Source organism: Hydra vulgaris, chromosome 06 (assembly GCF_038396675.1).
Source record: "Hydra vulgaris chromosome 06, alternate assembly HydraT2T_AEP".
NCBI classification, from domain to species: Eukaryota; Metazoa; Cnidaria; class Hydrozoa; order Anthoathecata; family Hydridae; genus Hydra; species Hydra vulgaris.
In genome coordinates, this window is record NC_088925.1 from 33,325,001 (window position 1) to 33,338,321 (window position 13,321).

General features: G+C 28.1%; 1 protein-coding gene across 1 annotated transcript in view; it reads left to right on the forward strand.

The window, feature by feature from the left end:
- LOC100207973 (puromycin-sensitive aminopeptidase) overlaps positions 1-13,321 on the forward strand; it is an 88,499-nt gene that overhangs the window by 55,254 nt on the left and 19,924 nt on the right. Inside the window, exons 9-12 of the mRNA XM_065799900.1 lie at positions 7,167-7,664; positions 8,050-8,200; positions 8,877-9,033; positions 11,695-11,747. Coding sequence (XP_065655972.1) covers positions 7,167-7,664; positions 8,050-8,200; positions 8,877-9,033; positions 11,695-11,747 — 859 coding nt within the window. The remainder of the gene's footprint in view (positions 1-7,166; positions 7,665-8,049; positions 8,201-8,876; positions 9,034-11,694; positions 11,748-13,321) is intronic.

Sequence of the window (13,321 nt, forward strand, 5' to 3'; positions counted from 1 at the left end):
TTCCTCCTCTATCAGCCATACTATATATATATATATATATATATATATATATATATATATATATATATATATATATATATATATATATATATATGTTAATTTGGCATTGAGTTGATCAAACTTTGGGTCTCTTCTGTTGTTATATTATTTCATGCCCTCATTATAGCTTCTTTCAAGTTGTCTTTGTGTCTAAATGCTTGTTTGCCAATTTTTCTGTTCAAAAAATACCACCAATTTTCTATTAGATTCAAGCCCGGACTTTGAAAAGGCCATTATAAAACACTGATGTTATTTGTGTCAAAGCATAACTTCATTTTCTCAATTGTTAAGAAGCAAAATCTGATTGGAACCGTTGCTAGTATGGCTGATAGAGGAGGAAAACGCAAGACCACTAGTGCAATTGATCGAAATATCATTAATGTTATCATTAATGTGAAGAAAAATAGATTTGTTTTGGCAGCTAAATTAGCTTTAAAAATTCAAGAAGATCATAACATCACTGTGACTCCACAAACAATCAGAAATTGTATAAGAGAACAAGAATATAGAGGCAGAGTGGTTCGAAATAAACCTTTTTTAACTTTTAAACAAATTAAATGTTGATTGGAATTTGCATCAAAGTACTTAAAATGCTGATATTATATTAGAAAAAAATTTTGTGGTCAGATGAGTCAAAATAGCAGTATGTTTTGGATTGTTATCCTTAGCGGTATGTTTTGGATTGTTATCCTGCTGGAGTATGAAAACACTTTTTGGACTCCATCTCATCTCATCGGATGGAGTCCAAAAAGTGTGGTGAAAAAAAGGAGAAGCTTATAAATTGAATTGTTTGCGAGGTAGTGTAATGCATGGAGGAGGAAATGTGATGGTTTGAAGTAGTATGAGTTGAAAGGAAGTGGGGAAATTTACATTTACTGATGACAAAGTGGATGCTTCAATGTACTGTGAAATCCTCAATGCTAACTTGCAACCATATACTTAGAAATTGAGAATGGAAAGCGATTTCATACTCCAGCAAGATAACAATCCAAAACATACCGCTAAGGAAACGAAGGTATACTTTGACATAAATGACGTCAATGTTTTGGAATGGCCATCTCAAAATTTGGACTTGAATTCAATAGAAAATTTGTGGTATATTTTGGACAGAAAAATTGGCAATGGAGCAATTAGACGCAAAGACAACTTGAAAGAAGCTATAATGAGGGCATGGGATAATATAACAACAGAAGAGACCCAAAGTTTGATCAACTCAATGCCAAATCATCTAGATGAGGTCATCAAGGCTAAAGGAGGCCCCACTCGATACTAATTTCCATGGAGTTTGATCAATTTGACATTATTTTGAAGTGTACGATTATTTTTTTTGCAGTCAATTTTATGCATAATTAGATCAATTGTGTAAAATTCAATAGGTATGAAAAGCAAATTTTTTTTTTTTCTTAATGTTATTCACCTCCTCAAGGCCGAGAAGGCTACTACAGATGAGGAGGCTACTTAATAGTGGTTATAACCCTCTCTCAACTCTATAACTCCGAAACACAAACCTTGGCGAACAAGGCCGCTGTGCGGAGAAACGAGTTAAGTGCAGTACTACCAGGGGCGTGGTGGGGATCGAACTCGGAACCTCTCGCTTATGAAGGGAGCGCTTTACCACTACCGCCATTAATTCGCTAATACACAAATAAATTCCTAAAACAATACTTGATAAGATATCTAAAAAAGACTTTTAAATATTTTAACGGACAACTTATTTTTTTGATGCAATCTTTAAAATTATGATTTATATATATATATATATATATATATATATATATATATATATATATATATATATACACACACACACACACACATACATACATACATACATACATACATACATACATACATACATACATACATACATACATACATACATACATACATACATATACATATTTATGTGTATATATATTTATATATTTATTTATATATTTATTTATAACCACAAACGTTTCTCAGGAAACGTTTGCGGTTGCATGCCTTATATGAATACACATGTATTTTTTTATTTTGACAACTTTGCCACAGTTTTTTTGTATATATTGATAATTTGCTTCTTTTTTTTATAATGTGCTGAAAAATCTAAACTAGTTTAAGAGAAACTTAAAAATAAACAAATCATAAACTGAAAAGAAAAACAATCTTAACAAATAATAAAATGAATAAACAATAAACCAGAGAAAATAAAAGCTTAAATCTAATATATTTTTTTAATTTAGAAGTGTCTCAATTAATAGTTTTTAAAATTAAAAGTATTTCAATTAATAATTAAAGCTAATAACTTTTTGTGTATTGCCATGTTGATGTAGCACTTAGGTCGATAGATTGTGTCATTTATGAGGCATGACCGTTATATTGCCATTAGACAGTTGATGTACACGGCAAATGTCATCGCTCCCAATGATGTTGAACTTCGATTCATCACTGAACGGGACAGTTCGCCATTTCTGCACATTCCAGTCAATATGAGATGTAGCAAACAGGAGTCTTTTCTTCTGGTTTTTTAGTGAAATCAGCGGTTTCTTTGCAGGGCGTCGAGAAAACAATCCGGCTTCAACAGCGCGTCTTCTGATTGTTCGGTCCGATACAGGCAACTGTAATTGATTTTGTATTTTGACTGATGATATCCAGGGATCCTTCTTGACGGATCTGACGATCATAGAATCCTCTCTAGAAGTGGTGGAACGCGGTCTTCCTACTTTGTTATCTGCGGCCAACTTCCCCGTAGAACGATATTTGGAACATAGTCTTGATACGGTCCATTTTTTCACGCGATATTTATCACAAATACTTTTTTGTGACATTTTACTTACGTAATCGCCAATAATTTTCTTTCTCAGTTCCAATCCAAGACTGTCGGGAGCCATTTTTGCACTTGAAGTCATAAAAATAATAAAAATAAATAATCACGCTTCTCAAGGCTTACCGTGTTACATTTACCTTCTGATGATACAATAATGCTCTGTGGAACACAATGTCTTGGTTGGATGTGGACTGTATTGATGTAATGAAACACTTGTTGTATTTCACTTCTTGTATTGATGTTCTTCGATAAAACACTTTGATAAAACTCACTTCGATAAACTGTCTTGATAATACTGACTGATTGACTTCCATAAACTCACTGAATTATATGTCGATTTACAAGTCTCTTATATAGTAAAATGAACCTGTATGAACCTGTTCTGGAAAATTCTAGATGCTTCTTTTCGATGCGTCTTGATGCTTCTGAATGTTTCTGGATATTTCTGGATGCTACTGGATGCTTCCAGATGCTTCTTCTGGAAACTTCTGGAAGCTTCTGCATGCCTCTGGAAACTTCTGGATACTTCCTTTAATTATTAAAAAACTTCCGTGACGTTTACATGAACCAGATTTAAGAAAATGAAACAAAACAAAAAAGTTGCACTTGTTTTGTCCGCTACAAAATGGCACTTGTCAACGAAATTCTGCCTGTGTGCTGTCACCTGTCAGCTGATTGCTCATGTCATGGCATGCTATGACTCCAGACTCCTGACTGTTTGCTGTGGTAGTATAGTTCGTTTCGTTTTTGAGACATGTAAAATTAGGAACACTTTTTAACATTGTTCGATGTTGGTTGCAAATGCTTTGTCCAATACTGTGTGTGTGTATATATATATATATATATATAGAACCCTTAGATGTTGTCCGAAAGTTTTTTCCATATTTTGTTGACAAAAAGTAAAAATTAAAATGCAAGACCGGAATTTTTTTTTTTAATAATGATAGACTGCCTGCCCCAACCAAACCCTCAGTCGATGTAGCAGCACTCCCTTGCGGGTCAGGCTATTTGTCAGTCGATGTAGCAGCACTCCCTTGCGAGTCAGGCTATTTGTCAGTCAATGTAGCAGCACTCCCTTGTGAGTCAGGCTATAAGATAGTCGATGTAGCAACACTCCGTGCATGATTTACAGTAAAAAAAATAAAAATAAAAACATTTTATTAAAAAAAATAAAAACAAAAACATTGTTTATTTTGTTAAAAACATTCAGAATGTTTTTAAAAACATTCTGGTCAATTAAATTTGCGTTTTTGTGGTTTTTTTATATAACAATTAATTTGTAATTAAATTAATGGTTTTGACTTTCGTCCAACACGAAAATGTTGGACGAAAGTCAAAAGTAATTAAAAGTGACGTATGTGTTGGCGTAAGAATCACTTTTTTCCTTCCGCTCTTCCCAAAGCCAACAAACTATAGATCTATATATATATATATATATATATATATATATATATATATATTTTTTTTTTTTTTTTTTTTTTTTTATAGAAAAGGTCTTAAACTTACCATTTTTGTATAAATGACACTTAACTACTAAAATAACTAATAAATTTATTGTTTTTTTAAAAAAACTATAAAAACGCAAATGATTAGACTAAATGTTTAAATTTAGTTTTTAAAAACATTTAGAATGTTAAAACATTCTGAATGTTTTTAAAAACATTCTGAATGTTTATTTTTTTTTTTTTTTTAATCAAAACATGTTTTTATTTTTATTTTTTTACTGTAAAACATGCGCGGAATGTTGCTACATTGACTATCTTATAGCCTACTGCTACAACGGACTTCTGCTACATTGGCTTTCTTTTAGTCTGATGCTACAAAAAAGTTTCACTACATTGACTGAGGGTTTGGTAGGGGCTGGCAGTCTCTCAAATAATTAAAAAATGTTTTCAAACTTTTTCTAGTCTTAAAAACAATTTGAAACAAAGCAGTTATTAACCTTGACAACAAGAATGTTGAAAAACCTTACACAGAATGAGTAAAAAATTGTCAATAACATTTTCTATATTATTTGACATTATTGCTATTGAAAATACAAGCTAGTTTACTTTTCTACAATATCAAAATATTGTAACAATTTATTTAGAGATTCTTTGAAAATTTAAATTCATAGTTCATTCAAATATGAAAAATTATTAAACAAAACATAACAATAATAAAACTGTTTAATTCTTTCTGGTAATATGTATCAACAAAATAATGCAAAAAATGCCTCCCAATATTAAATCAATTTACAATAATGAATTAAAGCAATCATTTGTAGCAAGTTTAAATACAATTACTAAAGTATTTTTTATCGCTAGTTACTATCAAAAATGATTTAAGAAATTTAATTGGAACTCTTAAGTTGCATTTCAAATTGGTACTATAGGATTTTAGAAAAAGAAAATAATAACAAAAAATGTTAAACATAATTAAATATAATGAGTGCCAAACTGACATTTTTTAATTCCATTTATAAGGTTCAATTAGAATTTTGACTAGTTTACAGCTTGAGTTTACTAACATCAAATAATATTTTTTTTATAAATGAGGGGTTGAGAAGCGAAGAGAACCAAGTGATATTTTCATAGTTTTGAGAAAAAGCAGTTTAAAGTTACTTCCAAATTTAATTTTAAAATGCTTTATTGAAATAACTAAGAAGGGTAGCGCAAATTAATTATGGTTTGATTGCACAGAAACTCACTTATATTTTTTTTGCCACCTACATTTTGTTTCCTTCATCCAATTCTGCACTTACCTCAACTATGATAATGATGTTATTTGTACCCTTCCGCTTCTCACCCCCTCATATTGAGTTTATTATAAAAATTTTAAAATGTTGTCAAGGTTTTCTTCATCCTCTGAAATATTTTAATTGGTCACAAGTTTTGTGAAAATTTATTGGTTAATTAATTCAAGTTATTAGATATGGGAGTGCAAAAAAAAAAGTTTTGTTTATCACTATATAAGTTTTGATACACAAATAATATTTTTGCATAAAATAGTTCACAAGGCAACTTTCAAAATAATACACAAGAAAGGTTGTGAATAATACTAAAATAATACACACGAAAGGTTGTGAATAATACTAAAATGATGTGCTATTATTATTTTTACAAAACATAAGTTTAAATGGAAAGATTGTGTTTTATTTTAGGAACATTAATAGAATAATTGCTAAGATTAATTTAAAATCAAAAAAATAAATTTTAAGGTTGTTAAGTTTTCTAGAACCTCCAAAAAGTTAGCTTTCAAAGCAATCTAATGCACATTATGATATAATATGGAGTCATAACACCAAAGCTATCATGATGTAGTTCTTATAATAATTAAAGCCATTAGGAAATTTCTTCCTACCCATACAAAACAAAAAATGATCACAAGGGTTTTTCCTCCAAGAGTCTTTAATTATTCCAAAAATTAAAATAGTATTTTTAGTTCAATAAAAGTTGCAATGCAAAAAAGCAAGCAGCTTCCTATTTCTATTTTTAAATAAGTTTAGTGTCAACTGATACTACTTGATGTTACATTTATAATCTTTGTTTATTAACATTAATAACTTTACTTACTGTTATTAGAATCTTTGTTTACTAACATTAATAACATTACTTACTGTCATTAGAATCTTTGTGTGTCAACTGCTTGATATTTGCATTAAGAAACTGCATTATTTTCTACATTTCATATGATTTTTGTTTTTGAAAAAGTAGTTTAAGTTTCTACTTAGAATCTCAAATTGTCATTTCAAATACAATTTGAGATTCTAATTGAAATTTGTTGACAAATTTCTATATATTTTTTTAGATTTAGGTTTTCAAGTCAAGTGAAAGGTTTTAAGAACAATAACATGTTAAATATAATAGGAATCTTCCAGTTTTTATGTTCAAGTAACCTTGCACTTAACATATGTTGTGTGTAAGTGATATGATTGTATGACGTATTAAAGCTAGATGAGCTTTAGATAAGTTCTGAAACCAATTTAAAAAAACAAGTCAAAAATATATTGTTATCTTAAATTATTGCCAAAAATTTTAAATAGAATTAAAAAATTTGTTTAAAGTTATTCCAATCTAAAAATTAGTTGAAAATTATTTTATGATAAAAAAATGTATATGCTGTATTTAAACTTGATGAAATTTGTTAGGTTTTACTTTTTTTTTTAAATTGTTAGATTTAGAAATGCTTTTTTGAAAATGAGTAAATAAATAAATAAAACTTTATTATATAAGTTATTGAATTTATAATACAAGTTATTGAATTTATATACAAATAACAAGTTTAAATACAATTGATTATTTTATGAGTTTATTTTATAAATGATTTTTATCTATAGATCCAGCAAAACAGTTATGGGCAGTTCCTATTAATATATCAACTAGCAAAAGAAATGAAATTAGAACACTGATGAGTGACCCTGAGATGGTTCTATTTTTGGATAATGTGTCTCCAGGAGATTGGGTCAAATTAAATCCTGGTATGACAGGATTTTATAGAACTAGTTACTCTGCTGATATGATTGACATTCTTATACCAGCAATAAACTCTTTGCCTGCTGTTGATCGCATTGGTCTAGAAAATGATTTGTTTGCTCTAGCTGTGGCTGGTGTCTCTCCTACTCCTGGTGTCTCTCCTACTACCAATTTTTTAAACTTACTAACTGGTTACAAAGAAGAAACTGATTACACTGTATGGTCAGACTTAAGTGGGAACCTTCACAAGCTCTCCATTATAATACAAAATACTAATAGTTTTAGTACTTATAAAAAGTTTTTGATATCTTTATGTAAACCTGTTGCAACCTCTCTAGGATGGAAACCTTTAGAAGGAGAAGGTTTGTTTTAGGACTATTATTAATAGTAAATGATTAAAAACACAAAAAGTTTAAAACTTAAGTAATTAACTTATTTTTTAGATTATTTGACTGTCATGTTAAGATATATATATATATATATATATATATATATATATATATATATATATATATATATATATATATATATATATATATATATATATATATATATATATATATATATATTTCCGATTATGTGACTGCCATATTTTTTGGGGGGGGGGGATTATCTGACTGTCATGTTAAGATATTTACTTTTTGGATTATTTGGCTGCCTTGTTGAGATGTTTATTATTAAGATCATGTCTTGTTGAGATTTTTTTTAAATCATGTGACTGCCATGTTGAAATATTTGTTTTTTTAGATCATCTGACTGCCATGTTGAGATGTTTATTATTAAAAAGATTAGGATTGGCTGGTGATAATGAAATAGTGGAAGAAAGTAAACAAAAGTTTTTAGATCATGTAGATGGTGTTCAATCTATACCTGCTGATTTACGTTCAGCAGTATATAGGTAATACTAATAATACAAATTCAAATGAATTGTTTTGTTTTTTTCATAATGTAAATTCACCTCCTAAAGGTCAAGATGGCCACTACAGTCAAGGAGGCTACTATATTGTGGTTACAACCCTCTCTTAACTCTTCAACTCCGAAACACGAACCTTGACAAACAAGGTCACTGCGCAGAGAAACAAGTTGAGTGTGGTACCACCATGGATGTGGTGGAGATTAAACTTGAAACTTCTCCTTTATGTTTCAAGTGTTCTACCACTATACCACTATTGCAAATAGAGTGCTCAATCTTCTTAAAATAACAAATCAATAATAATTAAGTAAAAATTCACTGAACTCATTTTTTTGTTTTACACAGTGTTTATTCAATAAAAACTCACCAGAAATTTTTTATTGTTATTATTGATGGAGCAAAATAAAAAAAATTAAAGTGGTTTTCTCTTAATTTATATGTATATGATGATGATGGTAATGATGATGATGATGATGATTGATGATGGTGATGTATCATGGCCATCATCAACATGACAGTCATGAAAATGATGATGATCACCACAATGACCATGTTATAGATTATAATTAATATCATTTTTATCATGATTTTGATGAAGATGATGGCATTAATAAAAATACTCTCTTGATGATAACATTGATGAAAATACTTTTTTTTTTAGCACTGTTATGAGTGTAGGTGATCATAAAACACTTGAGCAGATGTTATCATTGTATCGTAACACAACATTAATGGAGGAAAAGAATAGAATTCTTAACTGTCTTGGATCAACAGAAGATCCTGATCTTATTAATGAAGTTTTAAACTTTTGTTTGTCTGTAAGTTGTTACGAATAATAAATTGATTTTGTTATTTGTTTGAAATAATTATGTTTAAGACTTAATATTAAAAGTCTTTATCCTTTGTTTATTTATAATGCTAAAAGTCTTTATCTTATCTTTCTACTGTTTATTTATAATGTTAAAAGTATTTAGACAACTTTTTTTGTGATTTTATTTTTATTTTATAATTATACCTATAGCAAGATTATCTAATAGACACACACATATACAGGTCATTCAATAGGTCAACAACATTTCTTTATTAAAAGATTTTTTTATTATTTTTTTATTAATTATATAGGGGCAGGTATAAAATAATGTTGTATTTTTTCTTTATAATGTTGATATAATGTTTGACACTTTTTTCTTATGCTTCATACTATTCAAAGTTTTCTTTGTAATGTTGATTTTAGCATTTTTTTAACAATTCATACTACACTTTACTGTAAAGTAAACTGTAAAGTAAATGACTGTTACTACTCATTCTAATGATTCATACTTTTCTCTCTAACAATTTTTACTTCTTCTTACTTTAAACTAAATGTTATTGTGAACACCAAGTTAAGATGTTTAAAGTTATTTAAAGGTATAATAAAATTCTTTTCAGATTTTTTGAAACCATTTACCTTAATTTTTTAAATTAGAATTTAAATAACTATCTTTTGAAGACTACTGGAAGAAAAAAGCACGTGTCACACATTTCCACTTTTGAGATAAATGAGATTTTGTCTTTGAAAGTCCCCTGTATGCTTTTTCTTTGGATGTTTTTGTAGCATTACATAGGCCTTTTTTAGTTTGGATTTTGCTATTTTGCTATTTATATTTTTACACATACTTTAATAGATTTTAATATTTCAACCCGTGCTACCAAAGTTGATTGTAATGACAAACTCGATCAACTAATAAGTTTAATTTTTTTTTAATTATAGTAGAATTATTTTAGTTAAACTAAAATTTTAATTTTAATTTGATTAATGGTTTAGTTCTAATACAACTGACTTTGCTGGCACACTAAGCTCTAATTTTTTTAAATTCTCAATGTCTTACCCAAATAGTTAACTTTGTGATTTGGTTTCTAGATAATCTTATCACATATAATCCTTGATTTGTGTCTTGTCCCTTTTTGTGTCTTGTCCTTTGATTTGTGTCTTTACCTTTGATTTGTGTCTTTACCTTTGATTTGTGTGTTGTTTGGTAGGAGATTCTATTTTTTTTCTATTTTTTTTTTTTAAATTGTTTTATCTGCTAAACTTTTCCTTGTTTTTTCTTTTTAGACAGAGAAAATTATGAAATAGTCCCATTTCTAATTCTCTCATTTGTTATGTTATTATGTAGTAAAAGATTAATATTTAAATGAATTTTAAATTTATTTAAGTTATTTATTTGAATCTTTCCACATTATTATTTATTTAAATTATTTATTTGATTTATTTAAATTATTTATTTGAATATTTCCACAAAACAGCAAGAGAATCAAACAATGAATAACATTTGCATTTGATGGAATATTGTTAAAATAAGTAATATAATAAAAAATAATATAAATAATATAAATAAATAATATAATAAAAAATAGTTGGCTAAAATGCAAAATCTTAATATTTTTGTTTCTAATTAAAAATTAAAATTAATTGTTACTTAAATATTATTTAATTATGTCTAAGTGATAGTTTACTAAAAACTGAATAAAAGTGTAAACAGTTAACTAGATAGTTATGAATAAAAAACAATTCTAAATTCTAAATCTAAAGTTATTTGGTTATGTAAAACAATGTTTTTATTTTAATGAAAAAACTTTCAACTATTCTCAAAAGGTTTTTGTTTACAAAGTTTAGTTAACTATTATGATGCTAAAAAATTACCACCAAAATAATGTTTTTTTAAATGATAATCAAAAAAAAAATTAGCTGTTATGTGTTTGCTAGTCAAATAGACTGTCAACCTCTGCTGAAGAGAATAAGTGAAAAATAACCTTTAGAATTTTACATTCTAAAGGTTTTTTTTCACTTATTCTCTTCAACAGCTTGTATTCCTGACACTAAAATGTCATATTGATTATATACTTCCTGTCATTGTCTCAAAAATGTGAAATTTTTAAGTGAAACAAAAACCCTCCAGAATTTTATACTCTCTAAACTATATAACAACTTTTGTTTTCCTTCTGAAAAATAACATCAGTTGTCAGTTGGGTTGGTTTTTCTAAATCTTTCTTTAGACATGGTCCAAAAATGCATTGTAAATTTAGTTAGACTTGCACTAGAATCCAAGCTGAAAGTTTGTTATATTTTTCTCTTTTCTACTATGGTCAGCCCCTCAAGCAAGCTATCATATCTTGTTACACTAAATCACAACTTTTAGGTGAAAGTAAAAATGTACAGAGTTTTTATTCAAGATGATTTTTATAGTTAATTAGGTTACTTTGGTTTGGACACAACAAATACATAACTTCAAAAATTTACATTTAGAAAGCAGTTTTTTCAGTTTTTTTTTGTTAGTTTCTCATTCTATATTTTCCATGCACTCTAATCAACTAACAGATTAGCAAGATGTCACAAAATGTGACAAGAGTATGAAAATAGTATAAATTTAAATTAAATAAATTTATATTGATAGTTTTTTATATTAAAAGCAATATTGTACTGAAATTGTTTTTAATAGGATGATGTCCGACCACAAGATACAGTATCTGGCATAGCAAGTTGCACTGGAAGGTAATATGTTTTATGCTTTCTTTTGTGTGTGTGTGTGTGTGTGTGTGTGTGTGTGTGTGTGTGTGTGTGTGTGTGTGTGCGTGTGTGTGTTTGTGTATGTATATATATATGTGTTAGGAGTGCATGGGTGCCTTCTTTTGATGCCAATGGGTACAAACCAAAGCCTTTTTAATAAAAGGCCTCAACACTGTGCAGTTATTTCTTTGGTTGAGGGCCGATTTAAAAATAGAATGGCGAATTAGCAAAAGTTATAGCTTTGCCAAGATTAAATATAACTGTTTGAAGAAGTTTGTGATTTATTTTTTTTAAATTGGTTTGTTGAGGTTAGTTAACAACTTTTTAATTTAACTTTGCAAGCACCTTTTAAAAATAGGTTTTTAAAAAGTGCTTGTAAAGTTAAATAAAAACATTTTCAACTGAGATTTTTAATTTAAAAGAAATAATAAGTAATGTGACAAATGTAACAAAATGTAACAAAAAAAAAACATAAATTTTTTTTTTTTTACTAAATAGAAAAAAAAAACGTTTTAATCTGCTAAATTGTAAATAATGTCAATTTCCTTATCATTTAAATTTTCAAGACATAAAAGGCAGTCATGACAATCATTTCCTTCTACGCCAATACTTAGCTGTAGCACCAGCTTTGCATACTTTTTTAATAACTAATTGAGGGATTACAAAATAAAAGATGGCAAGACAAATCAATTAGGCCACTACAATTGTGTGAAAGTGAACTGCTTCTATGTCTTGTAAGCTGGCAAACTCGTTTACAAAATATTGGTTTTATATTTTCAGCCATTTTGCAATAACAACCAATTTTTTTAAGTTAGCATCATCTGAAGATCTAATTACATTACGGAACTCATTCCTATATCTGCCCACCTGGATTTTTGAAAAATGGCCTCTATTTCAAAAATCTATAATCAACTCTAAAAAAATAATAGTACACTTGACATATTCTTGGTCTATTTTAGGATGAGTTAGTAAGCTGCAACTGTCCCATCACTAAACACTTGTAAACAAATGCTTACTTTTTGCCATTATGTTGTTTTAGGATTGATTGATGTTGTAGTCAACTTAAATAACTTTAATAATCTGTTTTTGGTGTATATAAGTTAACTTAATCTCTCCAATTTGCAATGTAAGTAATTTTATATTATAAACAGCTTTTTCAAAAGTATTTCCACTTTGATATAATAAAGCAGCTTTTACATAAGTTTTATCTATCAATAACACTCAATTTCTTTTTTTTTCCTCAAAGTTTGACAGCACAGAACTTAAAAAAATTAAATCATCTTGAGAATTTATTTTTGAAGTTATATGAGTTAAAGTTTGAATACTTGGCAAATAAAGTTCGAACACTGATAATCACAGCACAATTAATTGTAAGTGGAACAACTTGTTGCAAAATATTCAAAATCCTTGGTTATTATATCAGGAGAATAAACAGTACAGCCAACAGAATGATCTCTCATTACATTCAGATGCTCAAATAATATTTAAGTTTTATGATCCTAATCTTTTACTTTTAGATACCTTAAAACTTTATTTAAAGCTGACTTTGTATTAGATGT